Source organism: Mustela nigripes, chromosome 1 (genome assembly GCF_022355385.1).
Source record: "Mustela nigripes isolate SB6536 chromosome 1, MUSNIG.SB6536, whole genome shotgun sequence".
In the NCBI taxonomy this organism is placed as follows: Eukaryota; Metazoa; Chordata; class Mammalia; order Carnivora; family Mustelidae; genus Mustela; species Mustela nigripes.
The window spans coordinates 201,296,661-201,314,913 of record NC_081557.1 but is presented as its reverse complement, the minus strand read 5'-3'; the positions used below and the strand labels follow the sequence as shown (position 1 = coordinate 201,314,913).

General features: G+C 39.2%; 1 protein-coding gene across 6 annotated transcripts in view; it reads left to right on the top strand.

Moving 5' to 3' along the window:
• The window catches only part of INPP4B (inositol polyphosphate-4-phosphatase type II B), an 822,310-nt gene that overhangs the window by 478,124 nt on the left and 325,933 nt on the right, over nucleotides 1-18,253 (top strand). For 5 of the 6 annotated variants that reach the window (XM_059378706.1, XM_059378698.1, XM_059378688.1 and 2 more), the window contains 2 exons: nucleotides 1,531-1,649; nucleotides 3,683-3,799. In XM_059378706.1, coding sequence (XP_059234689.1) covers nucleotides 1,531-1,649; nucleotides 3,683-3,799 — 236 coding nt within the window. Of the gene's footprint in view, nucleotides 1-1,501; nucleotides 1,650-3,682; nucleotides 3,800-18,253 lie in introns of those variants that run through there. The other variant, XM_059378730.1, reaches the window with a different exon arrangement.

Here is an 18,253-nt window from a genome sequence, read left to right as displayed (position 1 = left end):
TCTGGGAAGAAGTGTTAAGAAGGTAAGAAATTTGCCCAGCATTGCCTAGCTGTTAGAACTAGCCAAAAAACAGACCCGTTTGATCCCAAAACTCCTGCTTTTTTTTTTTTTTTTAAGATTTTATCTATGTATTTGACACAGAGAGAGAAATCACAAGTAGGTAGAACAGCAGGCAGAGGCTTAACCCACTGAGCCACCCAGGCACCCCCCCAAAACTCCTGCTTTTTCCTCTATCCCATTTTGCTTCTATAAATGAGATGATCTGTAAGCCACTGAAGGTGATAATTACATTTAAAATTTCCTTTGCTTTCAAGTTTTGGATTTAAGCCTAGTACCTCTGTCCTAAAACTCTTTCCCAGTTTTAGGAAATACTGATGGGAGGTTTCAACATCAATATATCTCCGGAAGGGGAAAAAAAAAAGTTAGATTTAGACTTGTACTGTTCTTTGATGGTTACTCTGATGAAGGTTCTGTAAACTGCTGCAGTGACAGAATATAGCTTAAATGCACTGTCCTTCTGTCCCTTCCTGCAGCAGTCAGAAGTGTAGGCTAAGGATGGAATAGAGCGCAGCTCCTTCTCACCCAGGGACCCAGACAGAAGAGCCCAGTCTCCTCCAGCCTGCCTTAAGACACCAGCTGGGCATAACTCGAACCCCCTCTGATGAGGACACTTTATAGCAGACTTAGCCATCCAGCTGCAGGTAGTAAAACTACTATTTCAAAGTCAGGGGAGAAGGGACACTGGACATGCTGAAAAGGAATACATTTTTGGATTTCCCCCCTGAATTGTGGGGATGATTGTGGGAGGAGAAAATATTCAAGGAAATATGGTATGGTGCTGAGCTTCTGTAATATGAGCCTGGTGTCTCAAAGGAAAGTTCCTACATTTGTGGCTCCTGGGCAAGAATTAACCCATCCTGATTCCACATTTCTCCCTCCCAGACTTGGCTAGAATCCCAGACCGAGGGCGTTTCTAACCCCTCCTCTGCCTCCTCTGCCGCTTGCCTGCGGCTTATGTGCAGCTTTGGTGGGGTAAGGGCTCTCCCCAGTTTTCTGTTGCTGCGTTTGATCATATCCAGTAGATTGCTAGAGCCAAGACAGGGTGCACTGGTACATTTGAACTATTCCCACCAGTGTCAATAAGGAACAGCATAAAGTTTCCTGGATGTAGCGCAACTCAGCTTACTTTGTCTGGGAGTGTGAATTAAAGCCCAGGGTTTCATGACTAATTAAAGTCGCTCAAGTCCCAGAGCTGTGTGTGGAGTCACACGTCAGACCTGGCATCCCAGGGCGGTGCAGACTAGCAGGAGCGGCAACCGTGGTCAGTGGAAATGAACTCTCAGCTCTGCAGCACGTGACTTCCTATTTCTGTAAGGTACTTCCAAGGGACTTCCTCTGTAAAAAAATCAGCCTGAGTCCCAGGAGATTTCATTCAGCGCCGTCGCTAAGTTTACTTCCAGCTCCGCACAGAAGTTTTCCCTGAGACACGGTGCTAGTTTCTTTTCTCTCTCTCTGCTCTGTCATTGCCAGCATGCAAGGATCTGGTGGCCCCCGTTCGTGATCGGAAGCTGAACACACTGGTGCAGATTTCAGTCATCCACCCCGCGGAGCAGGGTCTGACAAGATACTCGAGCACGGAAATTGTGGAGGTGAGTGAGCGGGCTGGGTGTCTGCCTTCCTTTGCTGCGCTGTCGCCTTCTCAGCCTCTCTGTGACTTTGAGCAAACAGCTGAAGTTAGTCAGTCCCCGGCCTGCAGCTGTGCTATGTTCCTGTCCTCTGTTATTTAGGAAAGCATACCTGAGGTTATGAAGCATTGCTAACTTACCAGAATAAACAGATGAGAGAAAAGCTTGCCTTTTTCATAGACTTTCTTTTTCTTTAGTAAGGAGAAAAAAAATAATCTCACTTTGGATCCTTAAATCACCAAGTAGAGGGGGGGAGAAAAAAATATATATACATACATATATAAAATTAAATGTAACGAATACTTAATTTGGGAGGACTAAAAGAGTCATAAAGTACCCCCAGAGAAGTTAAGTGTTCTTGTACTTTTCATTTTTTCCTGTGTTCTTCAGTCTGCTGATGGAAACTTTATATTATTTGCTCTTTGTGTGTGTCTTTTTAATGTACCATGTTTTTCAAAGAAAGTTAGATGATTAATTTGAGAAATTGGAATGTTTCTAGCTGAAGGGTGTAAATATTACTCATCAGATGAGAGATTTCCTATTTACATTTATTGTTACTAATATAACATTCAATATGTGTCGGGAGGAAACGTGTTATTGTATTGGATCAGATTCAAAAGAGGAAGTGTTTCCCTTTTGATTATTTTGTTCTCATTACACTTATTTCACGAACTTAGTGAATGAGAAATACTGGAACATCTGGGACTACAGAAAGTGTGCTTCAAGTTCCTTAGCTCTGCATGCCTTTTTTCAGACTTGTAAGCCCTGTCTGTTTTGACCGAGAAGTTTCTCTGTAAGGAACGAAGTAGCTTGCCCCAGATTGGGTTTGCTCAGTGCCAGCCTGTGCCTGGCTGCCGGAATAAATGATTCAGACTGAACTCGACTCATTTCTCTAATGGGAATGACCCAGTTCCTGCATGTAGCCTTGAATATGCCCTTTGGAAACTTTAGGTTCCAATGCTGGTATAATTTGTAGCTAATGCTGTAGTTGAATTAACAAAAATATTCTCATTCATACCGCGAAAACTTGACTAAAATTGTAAAATTGTTCATTTCTATGAAAAAAATTTCAAATATCGTTCCAGTTTCATTATTCTTAAAATATATGTATATTGTCAAAACTTAAAAGAAGTGATTTTGACACATTTCAGTTGTTTATGTTTGAACACACATAGCTGTTTTGGGCTGTTTTATTGACTGTCTTTTTCCAAAGTGTCTAACACAGAGCTAAACAAGAAGTATTTGTTGAGTAAAAGGAGAAAGAATGAATGACTAAATAAATAACTCGGGCTTTCAGAAACTCAAAGACACTTGGTTTACTAAATTCTAGCAAACATCTCAATGATATTTGACAATATAGATGTAAAATTTAATGTTGGATGTCAGTTCTCTCAAAATTAATTCTGAGGCATGGAAATATCCAGGGCACTGCATCCTATGTTAGTAATTTCATAGGCCCAAATCCATCATATTTAGTTTCTTTCATTAGTTTTCAGATCAGTCTGAGAAAAAACACAGCTGAACATCTAAAAACAAATGGACATTATCAGAGCATGGCTTTCAACTGAATCATCACAGAAAGGAAGTAAATGGTAGTTTATGAGAAAATAGCTTCATTTTAATTTGATCAGTCAATATCTTAGCTTATTTGCATGGATTTCAGGTCAAATCCATTAAATCTATTCTAAATGGACTGACAACTGACCTGAAGGAGGGATTCTGCATATAATGAAAATAAATTGTTTTTCCAGACTGTTAGCAGCACGGACACTGATGCCGTGCCATTTACTATCGATAGCTCTATCAGAATTTGGGCTCTGGGCCTTGCTGTCACCCATGAGCATCAGTTGGCGATTCAGATCTCTCTTCCAATAGGGCTATTTCCTAGAAAAACAGACAGACTCAGACACACTTGCTGTGTTCTCATGTGTCCCTGCATGCTGCCGACTGCAGTTGCTACTTTATGGAATCAAAGTTGTCTGCTTGTGCTGTTGCAGGGAACAAGAGACCCACTGTTTTTGACTGGTGTCACATTCCCATCTGAGTATCCCATCTATGAGGAGACCAAAATAAAGCTAACAGTCTATGATGTCAAGGATAAATCTCATGACACTGTAAGTACTGTACTTCTTTCTTTTTCAGGGGGCAGTGGGAGAAGGAGTTAGGCTTTTCCAAACTATTGGGTTTGGTTGGATATAACTGGCATTTTTCAAAAAGGGCATTTATACTTTGTTTATGCTTGTCTTATGTTTATATTTTACTCAGGATCCCCCCCACCCCACATCCTTCCACGCCCAATTCATTGGGTTTAGTGCCAAATTGGCAACTGGTTAGGGCCAAAAGCTTTCAGAAGAGATTTTTCTCTTTCTCGGGAAGGCTGGCTTGATGTCTTTCTGCTGTTGGTCTAAGGAGTTGTTGAGGGAGTCATAGTGTAGGTATGAGGCAAGGACAAGAGATGAAATTTTTATACTGTTTTAAAACTTTCTGGATGCTGTAATTATTCTACAACAGGAGGTTGACAAAGTGCTCTATTTGGACAGTTTATTCCTGGACAATACTGTGTAGAGAGACACTCCCTCTATTTTCCTGAAGTTGTTCCTGGCACCAAAGCAAACAGAGGGGCTAACGAGAAACACTAGGCACATGTTTTGTTTTGTTTTGTTTTGTTTTGTTTTTTAAGATTTTTATTTATTTACTTATTTATTTGAGAGAGATAGACAGTGAGAGAGAACATGAGCGAGGAGAAGGTCAGAGAGAGAAGCAGACTCCCCGTGGAGTTGGGAGCCCAATGCGGGACTCGATCCCGGGACTCCGGGATCATGACCTGCGCCGAAGGCAGTCGTCCAACCAACTGAGCCACCCAAGTGTCCCTAGGCACACATTTTAATTGGCCTCCTTGTGGGGAGGTCATGTAAAGCCCCCGTGCTCTTTCGTCCTAAATTCTTTGGTCTTCCTGCAGTGTCTGACTTTTCTTCCATCTGTATCAGACTGCCTGGTTAGACAGTCAAGGACCCCACACTGTCTCTAGAAGCCATTCTTCAAATTCCTGGACAGAAGATAATGCTCTTGGGTAGGTGCTGAAAAGGGAATGGCTTAAAAGGGGCCCTCTCCTTTAAATTTTTCCAGTCCTGGTGAAGCTCTGTCGGTTTCAAGGCAGGAGAGCATGGCACTGTTGATAATCCATAGGAAACACATGTCAGGGAACACTCTGAAGGCCAAGAGGCCTTTAGTTTCCACCAGAGTTCCTTTTGAGACTAAGCGGTCCTGCTGGACATAGAGAATCACCCATACCTTGTCTGGGGAAAATGTCACTTTAAACTCTGCCCTCAGGTAGGTTATGGTTCAAATAGGTAGTGGGAGGAGTTGATGCAGCTGTGCAGGGGACTAGTAAGCAGAGAAATGATTAGGTGATGGGAGCTGTGGGATTTTCTCTTCCTCCAAGCACACAATCAGATTCAGTCCCCCCAGCAGTCCCAAGGCATAGTTGGGGGTAGACTATGGCAAGGGCAGAGGTCTAGGAACCTCTAGACCTTACAGAAATGAATGTTACAGAAATGAATGTTTCTCCTGAACTCTTGAGTTTGTGAAGTCCTTAGAAACATGAGAGAAATATTAGATATCTAAGGTATTTCTATTCCCTTTACTCTCCCTCATTTAAAATGTGCATGGATGTTAATGCTTTATGGATAGATAATTAGCTTACTCATTAATTATGCTTCTTGTCGGCTTCTATTCTGGAAGCTAATTATTTAAGGCCTTTTAAAGACTTCCTTCCTTGATCAGAGGTGTCATCACATAAAAGTATTGGATGAACTGGATCCCTGCTATGATATAAGACTGTGAAATGTGAACATACTTAAGAAATGCAACCAGCTTTCACTTACTAAGAGCTGTTAATTAAGGCATAACCTCTTCCTCAAAATAACTAACAATTAGCCCCGGTGATGGAAGTGTAAATAGAAATACAGTTTATTAATATGCTAATAGTACTCATGGACATACAGTCTTTATCCTGGCCCTTGTTCTCTGACTTCTTAAGATTTTCTTTGGGTTGGGGGTGGGCAGGGGGGGGACGCAGGAAGTGGTCTTCAAGTACAGTTTATAATTGTGAGCACTTAACAACCTAAAAAATTTCAGATCATATCACTTTTAAGGCCTAAGAAATGAGAATATGCATATGTGTTTTAGAAAATTAATAAATTTTCTGCATGTATTTAAAAGTAGTTTAAATATTTGATCCTAACAAATCATTGATCATGTTAGGCTGACCCAGAACAATGAGATTTTCTACTGACTAAAAACTAATGAGTTGAGTCAGATGACTAAGTTGCTTGCCCGTTCCTATTGAATTTATCATTACTTGGAATTCATCAGTCAAATAAATGTGTTACTTTGCCATTTCATATCCATTAAAATGCCTATTAATATTAGATATTTTTAAAGAGAAATGATAACCTTTCATCTATGCCCTTGATACAGCCATTATGTAACTGGTTGTTCTTGTATGCTTCTAAACATTAGACCTAAGATTGATTATCTCACTGAGTAACTTCAGCAAATATGCAATTCATCACTGTAACCAATGAGAAGAGTCTGTCCATTCACAAGCATTGTTGTTTCCTCCTCCCACATCCTTCATCCTCCTGCTTCACCGCAGGAGGTCTTACACTGTGGCAGGTGGATAGATAATGCTTGGCAGGTGGGGAGGTGGGTTATGGTGGATGACAGGGTCATTATTAAAATCAGAGTGACCTTTTTACTATTTTCCTCTTTGTGAGGAAACTGTTTTCTCAGAATGGGCAACTCTCCCATCCAGCTGTTTGGGTAGGGACTTTAACTTGAAATTGAAGCCTATGGCTAGGATAGGAGAGCCCAAGTTCAAACAGTGAAGTGTTCAAACAGTATATATCTTCTGGATGTATACTGAAGTTAATTGCTCTGTTTTAAACTTCCTGGAAACTGAAACAACATAGACACAATCAGCCCTATGGAATCAAGCTGGGACTTTCAGAAAGAACTCAGAAGAGGGTGAAATTTACATAGGAAAAGAACATCAAATTTCGTCTTTTTTCCTTCCTTCTCATGCAACTTGTGTTTTGGAAGATACTGAACAAGACTCAACACCACACTGAGGATAGCCATCAATCTGCTAACATATAATTAGGTCACAAAATTGGCTTTGCTCGCGATAGAAATTTGAATTTCTATGTATTTTGCAGACGTTCACATTGCTGCATTTGTTTAGATCTTAGAGGAAATAAATGTTTGTTCCAACCCCAACTTGTTAGATGTCTAGTTTATAGGACAGAGTCCTGTGTACAGTAAATATGGAACATTTCTCAGGTGAGGATATATGTCCTAGGATATTTTTTACTGCTAGTTACTAGCAATACTCCATTTGTACCTTTCAGAAAAAAATGATCTTGTCAAGATTGGATGTAAATTTATTATACTGTGTGAGTTATATGTCCAAGGAAGCTAATCTATAGCACAATTCTTTACATAGAAGTGTCTAGTTAAGTTTTTTGTGTTTCTCTATGGAAAAGAAAATGATTTACATTTAGTATACTTTGACTCTGTTTGATTTTCTACACTAACTTCTTAGAAGATTAGGTCTAATTATATTCATTGAGATACAAATTCTTTAAGCCTGTCTTCTCCTTGTAGAAGATATAGAGCAGCTGGTAAGAAAAAGAAATTGATAAAATTGATCACTAAGAACATGCCAAGCGCTGTGTTTAATATGTTATACATGGTGTCTTCTCTAATCTCCAAAAAATTCTTTGAGGGAAGTATTACCTTGCCCATTTTAAAGATGAAAAATTAGAGATTCTGCAAACTTCAGTAGGCCAAGGCAAAGATCCTTCCTTCTCGGCAGGATACATATGTTCTTAGGGTTACCCTCATTTCCGCTTCCACACGATGGCATTTTGACTTCAGCTGATGCTTTAAAAGCATTCTTCAGTTGGCTCTTCAAAATTGATTCATTGAGGGAAAAAATGTCAGTATGCCAGTGTGGGGGAAAAAAATATATCCAAAATGTCTAAGTACCTAGATTAAGCATGAATAACTAATTGTAAATGTCTAAATAAGTTTTATGCAGTGGCCAGCTAGTATTCTTGAAAAAATAGCTGTTATTACCTGTTGTAAAATGGTTAAGTTTATGTCTTAGACTTTTGCTTTTGACCACCTGGCCCTTTCCTGTTATATATACTGCATGGTCCTCTCAGCTTGCTAGCTCAGTTTGCCTTTTGTAATGCTCTGGTCTCCATTGTAACATAGTTTGCAAGAGGAGTTATCAATTCCTTACAGAAGTAGTTGAGGATTCTAAAATACTGCTGCCCTCCACAAATAATTTCACTTCCTTTTTTATCTGTTGATGAATGGTATGTATTTACAAAGAGCAAATTTATATTTTATTGAGGATTAATTTATATATAACAAAATGGATAGATCTAAACTTCAAACTGAGTTTGATAGTTGCATGGGGCCACATAACCTCTACCCAATGTAAGATGTAAAATATTTCCATCATTCCAGAAAGTTCCTTTGTGCCCCATTCTTGTCAATAGCCACTCGACATACTCTGAGGCAACCACTTTTCCATATATACCAGCATGGATTGGTTTTGCTTGTTGAAATTTAAGTGAATAAAATCATATAATATGTGTTCTCTTGTGCCTATTAAACATATATTTTGGGGGTTCATATATGTTGCTAAATGGAATTGTTACAGAATAGTATTATGTTGTTGTGATACCACAATTTGTTTATTCATTCTCTTATTTACATTTCTCTACATTTAATTACTTTTACTTTTGACAACAATGAGCAAAGTGTCTATGAACATTCCCGTACAAGTATTCATGTAGATATTTGTTTTTATTTTGAGAGGTAAATACTGAGGAGTTAAAATTGTCAAGTCATAGGGCAGATGTATGTTTAACTTTTCTAGGACCTGCCAACTGTTCTTCAAAGTTATTGTATAACTTTATTCTACTCTTCTGTGTGAGAGTTGTGTTAACTTCACCAATGATGATAATGTCGATCTTCATTTAGCATTCTAGTGGGTATGAAGTGGTTATCGTATTGGGTCTTAATTTGCATTTTCCTGATGACTAACTCCGTTAAGAACCTTTTCCTCTGCTTATTGGCCATTCATCTATCTTTTTTTTTTTTTTTTTAAAGATTTTACTTATTTATTTGAGAGAGAGAGAGAAAATGATAGAAGGAAGGGCAGAGGGACAGGTAGATTTCCCACTGAGCAAGGAGCCAGAAGCAGGACTTGATCCCAGGACCCTGAGATCATGACCTGAGCTAAAGTCAGATGCTTTCTTAATTGACTGAACTACCCAGGAACCCCTCTTTTTTCTTTTCTTTTCTTTTTTTTTTTTTTTTAAAGATTTTATTTATTTATCAGAGAGAGAAAGGGGGAGAGAGCGAGCACAGGCAGACAGAATGACAGGCAGAGGCAGAGGGAGAAGCAGGCTCCCCGCTGAGCAAGGAGCCCGATGCGGGACTCGATCCCGGGATGCTGGGATCATGACCTGAGCCGAAGGCAGCTGCTTAACCAACTGAGCCACCCAGGCGTCCCCCCTCTTTTTTTTTTCAAATGACATTTCTGCTCAAGACTTTTCCCTTTTTAAAAAATGAGTTTTTTTATTGTTAATTTAAAGGAACTTTTCATATATGTGGATGTAAGTGCTTTTATAAATATATGTGTTACCAAAAAAAGGGGGGGGATATATGTGTTACAAGTCCTCTCTCCTCTCTTTGGCTTGTCTTATAATTTCCTTAATGATGTATTTTGACTTTAAATTCTGAGTATAGTTTATCAATCTTTTCATTAGTGCTTTTTGTGCCTCCAAAGATCATTATGTCTTAGGACATGAGACTATTCTCCAGGGTCCTTCCTCAAGAGTGTTTTATTGTTCCAGCCTTTACATTTATGAATGAGATAGGAGTCAAAGTCATTTTCCCCTATGTTGATATCAAGTTATTGCAGCACTGTTTGTCAAAAATACTTTTTTCCTCACTAAATTTAGTGGGTACTTTGACTAGAAATTCAATTGTCTACTGATAGATGTAGATCTACTTCTCGATGATCTGTTCTATTCCATTGATCATTTTGTCTAGCTTCATGATGTAACATGACTATTGTAGTTTTATAGTAAGTCCTGAAATCAGGTAATTTAAGTCCTCTATCTTTGTCAGCTTTGTTCTTTTTATCAAAGTTTTTGTTTTTGTTTTGCCTCTGAGAGCCTTAGTTTTTCCATATAAATTTGAGAATAGCTTTTCAACTTCTTCAAAACGACTGTTGGGATTTTGAATGGAATTGTGTTAAATCTGTAGATTACTTTGGAGGGAATGGACATCTTAACAATATTGAGTCTGTTGATCTGTAAGTATGGTAGGCATATCATTCCATTTATATAGGTATTTAAATTTTATTAGCCATATATTTGTGTTCAGATCATTTTTGTATGGTCATAATACATTTTAAGACTTAGGTATTTTTTATAGTTTTTCATGGTTGTATTTTTAAAAATATAGCTTTAAACTGTTTTCAGTAGAGCTGATCTTAACTGTAGCTTTTCATAGATGTCTTTTTTCAGATTGAGGGATTTCCCTCTATCCCCAATTTCCTGTGAGTTTTTATCAAGAATAGTGTTGAGTTTAGTCAAGTGACTTTTTTTGGTATATACTGAGATGCTCAAATGTTTTTCTTATTTATTCTGTTAATGTAATGAATCACATTAATTGTCTCTGTAAGTTAAAACAGCCTTGGATTCCCCTAGCAATATTTTCGTTTTGTAGCAGTCTCACCTCTTTCTCAAGCTTCAGCCTACTGTGCGTTGGGGGGTGGGCTGGGGGTGGGGGGAATCAACCTCTGCTCTTCTGCCTCACATTGGAGAAAGCCCTGTGCAGCGCATTGGTGATTCTCTCAGCTCTCCTGCATACTGAAATGTACTCCTTAAGTATGTGACTTTCAGTGGGAAGGAGTAGGTGGTTGGGCAAGACCCATGCTACGCCTAGGGCTCCGCGGGATTCAGATCTCTCATGCCAGGTAATGTGATCATTAAAAGTTTATTGCAAATCCGGCTGGTGTCTGTGGAATATTGTCTTCCCCCTGCTATTCAGTCAGGAATAATACAGGGCCATGGGCATTTCTTCCTCCAAGAAGGGCCTGTCATTCCCTGGATTGCATTTTATTTTGCTTTATTTACACCCTCAGTTTTCTGATGGGTTTAGCAAAAACTGATTGGGTAGTGTATCTGACTTCCTAGTGTTCCTATAGGGGTGACGGTCTCTCTTGCAAGTTTTTGCATCTTAACCAGAAGCAGAAGTACTACCAATTTAAGTTCTTTCCTTTAGCACTTATCCTACTCTCTGTATATTTGCATTTCCATCTCTACCTTTTTCCCTCCTCTGTTGTTCACATAGCAAGTACATTACACTCCATGCTACCCTTTACATCGGTTTTCCTTTCTCTCTTACTCCTGTTTTCTCTCTGTGCTACTGTCTGCCTTTGCACAGTACTCCTTCTGTATCAACTGTCCAGGGATTTGTTTGGTTTTTGTTTTTGTTTGAGCGCCCACCATAGAGGAAAGAGTATTCAATACCTCCTTACTTTCCATTAGAAAATAATGATGTTGGCGTGGAGAAAGACTGGCTCTTTGAGAGTGAAATAAGAAAACAAATTGACTCGTGAAGTAAAGTATGTTTCTTAAAAAAATCTTTGGCCTTCGCAGAGTAGCTGTTTGACTCTAAAGGGCCCACATCCTTATTTCATGTAGCTCAGCAGAACTGTGTTTTGAGTATTTTCACACTTGGCTATCTACAAATGTGTGAGTTGTAGAAACTTTGTTTAACCTAGTTGAAAACAACAACAACACAACAATACCTAGAATTAATTTGCCTTTTTCCAATTAAAATAGAAATGATGAGGTAGGGGCCACTATCCATTCTCTTTTCAAAGCTGGGACACTTAATTAATGTTAGTCACAACATAGAGAAACATAATTTACCCTGTGTTTCTTTATGGACTCTTATTCGACTGAGGCCTACTTCCATTGAATATTCAAGAATGGCTTTTAAGTTTTTACTCTTGTAAGTTTTTGAGCATGAGCTATCACTGGAAAGAGTGGTTGGGGGAGTTGCCAGGTAATTCTTGTTTGAGTGCATTGAGTCCATAATGCATATAGTCATATGTCTATATAGTCATGTCTATATAAATCTTATTTGATGGGTGTTGCCCAGAAGTTTTAGGAAGCTCTCTAATGTCTCATCATAAGAGAGCGAAAATTTAGGCAATTAGGTTTCATCTAAGAATACAGCCTACAACATAGGGTGCACTTTATTTTTTTTTTAAAAGATTTCTATTTATTTATTTGATAGACAGAAAGAGATCACAAGTAGGCAGAGAGAGAGGAAGGGAAGCAGGCTCCCCGCCGAGCAGAGAGCCGGATGTGGGGCTCGATCCCAGGACCCTGAGATCATGACCTGAGCTGAAGGCAGAGGCTTAAACCACTGAGCCACCCAGGCGCCCCTAGGGTGCACTTTAATACCCAAATCTGATGAGTGTTTTTTTTTTTTAAAGCAAGAACCAAATTTCAATTAAAAACAAAGGTACATAAATTATTGAAATAGCATTCAGTAGAGTTCATCTGTGTGGAAAGAGAAAAATATGATTCAAAAAACAAAAATGGTTCAGTATCAATATATCTATCAACATGATCCATCTTATTGGGGCACCTGGGTGGCTCAGTTGGTAAGCATCTACCTTTGTCTCAGGTCGTGGTCCCAGGGTCTTGGAATCGAGTCCTGCATTGGGCTCCCTGCTCAGCAGGAAGCCTGCTTCTTCATGTCCCACTTGCCCTGCTGGTGTTGCCTCTCTTGCTGTGTATCTCTCTGTCAAATAAATGAATAAAATCTTTTAAAAAAAGATCCATTTTATTAATAACTTAAGGAGAAAACTCATTTGATTCTGTTAATGGATGCTAAAGATGCATTTAATAAATCTAGTGGCCACATCTAATAAAAAGGAAATAGATTATATTATAGAAATATAAAAATCTATCCTGATAAGATAATATAAATGTTCTAAACAATGCAATGGTAAAGTCATTTCAACTAAACACCAGATTAACCACTCTCAACATTATCGTTCAACGTTTTCTTGGAGACAGTAGAAAATACAATGAGAAAATTATATTACTTATATAAAATTTGGAAGGTGAAAAGCAAAACTATTTCTCTATTAATATGACTAAAATATATAGAAAGCCCAAGAGACTTTACATAAAGACCAAATATGATTTTATAAGTTGGTTGGTTATAAAAAATATCAGCATATTTTAAAATCAATAGCTTCCTTCTTTTATAGAAAAAATTACATAGAAAAGTATAAAGTCTTATTGAAGACTATAAAATAAGATCATTACCAATAGGAAAACTTGTGTTAGAAAAAAATTATAATTAGCATAAAACTGATCTAAACTCAATTTATAAATTTAATATAATTTCAAATAAAATACAAGTATTCTTAAGGAGAAGGATTTGGGGGATTGGATACAATGATCTTAAAATTTACTTTATTAAATCAATATCCAAGGATAGCCAAGAACATTTTAAAAATAGTAAGATTTACCTGATCAGGCATCAAAACAAAACATATCGCTACTGCAGTCAAATATATATGGTTTGATTATAAGAATGAACGAACAGAGAAGTAAGAGAGAATATCACATCCAAGAGCAGATTCCAGGATACATGATAATTAACTCCATGAAATGGTTCAACTTAGCAGGCGAGAAGGAAGGATTGTTTAATACAAAAAGTATTAGTGGGGCTCCTGGGTGGCTCAGTGGGTTAAGCCTCTGGCTTTGGTTCAGGTCATAATCTCAGGGTCCTGGGATTGAGCCCCATGTTAAAAAATGTTCTTGGAAACATTTTATATTTTCTTGGAAGCACAAAATTAAGATAGCAATGTGATCATCAATTTTTACTCCTAAACTGACAAAAAAGTTAAAGACCATTGCTGGCAGGGATGTGGGAAAAAGTGTACTGTCATGCATTGCTGATTTAATGTGAAATTTTATAACTTAAAAAAAAAACAATCTTCCAGCATTTATAAAAATGGAAAGTAAGTGTCCATTTTGATTTAGCAATGTTACTCCTGGTTATTAACCTCTTAGAAGTAAAAGACTTGTCCTTGAGGATATATGGAAAAGGATGTTTGCGCATTGCTCAAATAGTGAAAAATTGGAAACAGGGTGAATGCCTATCAGTAGTGGAATGTCGAATGAATCAATTCTGGTGTGTCCAAACTAGGGATATTAGGAAACCTTAGGAAAAGTGGTCGTAATTAATCGGAGCTCTAAAAGCAGACTTGGAAGGTTCAGGAGGGACTGTGAAATTGAAAACAGCAGATGCCAAAAAGGGTGTGTAATATAATTCCATTAAAAAAAAACCCTAATAATAAAAAATGCCTTTATATACATGTGTGCGTTGGTTTTGTCTTTAAGAAATACACAATTGTGGATGACTGTCATGAGTATGTAGAAAATGCCGGAGAACGAAGGCCGTGGATTGGGTGGGGGAGGTGGGGTCGGATGATGGGGGCAGAGGAAAGAAAGAGAGAAAAGAGAGCATGAATTACAATAGTTACAACACAGTCATGTCAATGGATTTTCTGAAAGCTTTCCTTATTTTTAATAAAATAAATGCATCTTTCAAAACTGACCATCATTCCCATTACTTTACACAAAATAGATTGTCCTAAGAAGAGTGTTCCTTTTGCGTCCTGGAGAGTCAATGCAGCGGGTCTATGGGTGGTCCTGGAGGAAAGGGAACTGTCATTAACAAGGGGCAGCCTGGAGGAGGACTGGTGGGGACAGGGCAGGGGCTTCAGTGCCTGGGGAGATGGGAAGGACCCACCGTCAGGGATCACCTGTGTGGAATGGAGGAAGCAGCCGAGAACATCACTGAGCCGGGTCAGAGCAGAAGAGGAGGAAAATGGCAATCATCTGTAATACTTGATGAAGCCCCCTGGGAACTGCCCGAAACAACTGAGGGGGCACTCATAGGCGTCTCTAGGACCTGCAGTTTCAGGAGGAAGCACAAGCTTCCCATGCTACATTAGAGACAGTAAGCTGTACAGTGACTTGTAGTTCAACGTCAACCTAGGAGCATTTATCCTTCTACCTGCTAAGATTACTGACCGCTGCAATATGTGAGTCTAACTTGGGCTCTGAACGGAGCTATTTCTGCTTCAGTTTATTTCTCTCAGTCCTACAGTTTTCAAGTATCCCCCAGTTGTTACCATTTGTTCGGTGTCTCAAGCCTTTAGTGGCTGGTCTGCCCCATCTCGTTCAGGCGGCAGCGCTCTTGGCCCAGCTGATGTGCATGGGGAGGCTTAGTGAATGCCCCATCTGCGGAGGGCCACCCCAGAAGCAGACAGACCTGGGCACTGAGGACACGTGTCTGGTTTCAGCTTCCCATTCTCTCTTGGTTTTGCAGGGCTGAGATGTGACGTGTTGCCAAAACATTTCTTCTGTTGAGAAAGGAGCAGAAACTAGTGATTTAAAAAGTTAGACCTCTTCAGCTAGGAATAGCTTTTAATTACCTTAAGTTTATATAGGCAGCCCAGCAGGAACAAAAGGAAATTCTAAAGAAACGTAGGTTTTCCTTAGAGCCATCTGAATGGAATAATTACAACTAAGTTCAGGCTGGTATTTAAATTCACGTGAAAATTATTTTTAAACTTACCAAGAGGAGTCATGTACACCAAAACAGAAGGTGATGTCACATCCTGAACACTGTTAAGGGACATCTGTTTCTACACCACAAAGATTTTCTTCTCATGTTGCCATGAGCCAGGTTACTTAGGTTTCATGGCATTAAGTCAAGCTGTCCTCTAAGATGTGCTCATTGAAGTTGGAGCCAAATGTTAAGGTGGCAGCTGTTCCTTATACCACGTCCTGAGGAATTCGGTGTGTGAATTCACTCAGTTATTGGTCTTTCATACAAACTGGCGTTGTAGTTTTTAAGCATGATAGAGGAAGCAGCCTTTGGAAGACACTATGGATATTTGTTTAATCAGATATGGGATCTGTAGGGATATTTACAGTTTTAAATATTCTGATATTTTTTAATTGCTATTTTGGTTTTATGAAAAGAACAGTGATAGTCATATTAGTGGTTTAAAATGTCTGAAAGCATTTTCCCAAGAGGATCTGTACTGGACATGAACGAGGGATCACCCACCTCAACCTGCAGCCAGCCCCCATTCAGAGCATTTGATATATTATATGTTATACCTTTGCTTTTCATTCCTGAATTTAAGTTGAGGTATAGTAAATTGTACATAGCAGCTTACTCTGGCCTCAGACTATTTCAGAAACAAATGGAGGCCTCATGACAGAAACTCTAGACAACTGCATATATATATATATATATATATATATATATATATATATATTTACACATACATATACCCAAATTTTGAATATGAATATGTCCACTGAGTAATTCAGGGCTTTAAACATTAAGTAAGGTTTTAAACTTTAAATTCCAGGATCAAGTTCATTTGTTGCCAAAAAAAGGAAAGAAGCCAAAAATATCCTTAAGGCAATGTTAGTATTCAGAGAAATTTTCCTCTCTTTGTAAATGGAAACTTTCTAGTTAGTGTAGGTTTGTTGTTTTTTTGTTTAAAAAAAAAATTTTTTTTTTTTTTTTTTTTTTTTTGACAGGAAGAGACTCAGTGAGAGAGAGAACACAAGCAGGGCGAGTGGGACAGGGAGAAGCAGGCTTCCCGCTGAGCAGGGAGCCAGATGTGGGGCTTGATCCCAGGACCCTGGGCCCTTGACCTGGGATGCTTAAGGACTGCACCACCCAGGCGCCCCTGGTTAGTGCAAGTTTAAAGGCAGAAGCGTATCTTTCAGATTCTGCTTCAGTGCCTACTCCATTCTGCTTTCTCTAGCATGTATGTACAGTACTGACGTTCCCTGGGCACTAGCTTCCTTGACCTTGAACTTGCAATCTGGAGAAGTATCTGAAAAAAAGACAATGCCAAACCGTAGATGAACTGCAATAAAGTGTAAGACGCGTCTGAAAACCCCATCAGTGGCTATGAAAAGAAGATTTCTGAATGCTATTATGGGAAAAATGATGTGCACAGAGTGTTGGAAAGAATTATAGCGAGAACATTTCAAACGGGGCATCAAGAATACAACACTTTAGGGCACCTGGGTGGCTCAGTTGGTTAAACGGCTGACTCTTGGTTTGAGCTCAGGTCATGATCTCAGGTTTTAGGATGGAGCCCCGTGGGGGGCTGTACACTCAATAGGGAGTCTGCTTGAGATTCTCCCTCTCCCTCTGCCCCTCCCCACCCCTGCTTGTGCGTTCTCTCTTTCTCTCAAATAAATACATCTTTTTTTTTTTTTAGTATATTGGGGCACCTGGGTGGCTCAGTGGGTTAAGCCTCTGCCTTCGGCCCAGGTCATGATCTCAGGGTCCCGGGATCGAGCCCTGCATCAGCATCTCTGCTCAGCAGGGAGCCTGCTTCCTCCCTCTCTCTCTCTGCCTGCCTCTTGCAGGTTGCCTACTTGCAACCTCTCTCTCTGTCAAGTAAATAAATGAAATCTTAAAATATATATGTATATATAACCCTTTGACCCAGCAAAGATTCCTTCTCAAATGGGATGCCACACTGAGAGCAAAAAACCGGAAGCTCTAATCTCAGATCTGCTACTTAGTCTGCAGCTTTAGACAAGTTACCCATTTGAGGGCTCAGTTTCCCCAGCCATAAAATGATGATAAGTCCTGGTCTGTCTGCTATTGGAATGAAAATAGACTAACACGTAAAAGTGCTTTGGGAATGAAAATAGTAGTCGAAATGTAAGTACCGTCCTCATTTACTGCAGATATTATTCAGTTATTATTCTTGCCCTCAGGGCATTCTTTCCTGGGGGACATTGATGTATTTCCAGGAGAAGGACTGGCGGTTTCATGGTATCAGACTCCCCAAGGTTAGCCATGTTTCCAGTGAACTGATTGGTCTGGATATCCCGGTGGTTCTTGTCTGGTGGTTTGTGGCTGGGTACAAAGCCAGTGCTGTGCACCAGCCATGTTTCAGTTTGAACACATCAACAGCAGTAAATAAGAATCTATTTTCTCTGTTGTTATTTTAGCATTTTATTAATCTGGCACTCTGCAGTTTGATACTCCAGCATTCATTTCCTGAGTGAGTGTGTCTTTCCAAAGGGGAGAAAAACTGAAGAAGATGATTACTGCAGAGGCATGCCCATATTTTCCATTGCAGTCATTTTGATACCTGATTCTCTTTCTGATGTAAGAGTTACAAATAGCGGTGCACTTATGGGTCTGTCTTCTGAAACCACTGTCAGAAAGAATCTGAGAGAGAAAAACCCCTCTTCTTTAAGATTCACTTTCCAAGTCATACTTATACCTAATGGGCTGACCAGAGAATCACCTTGTCCCTCTTTTTCATTCTTCCAACTCTGAGTCATCATCTGGTTTGATTTTTGAGACATCATTCAAACTGC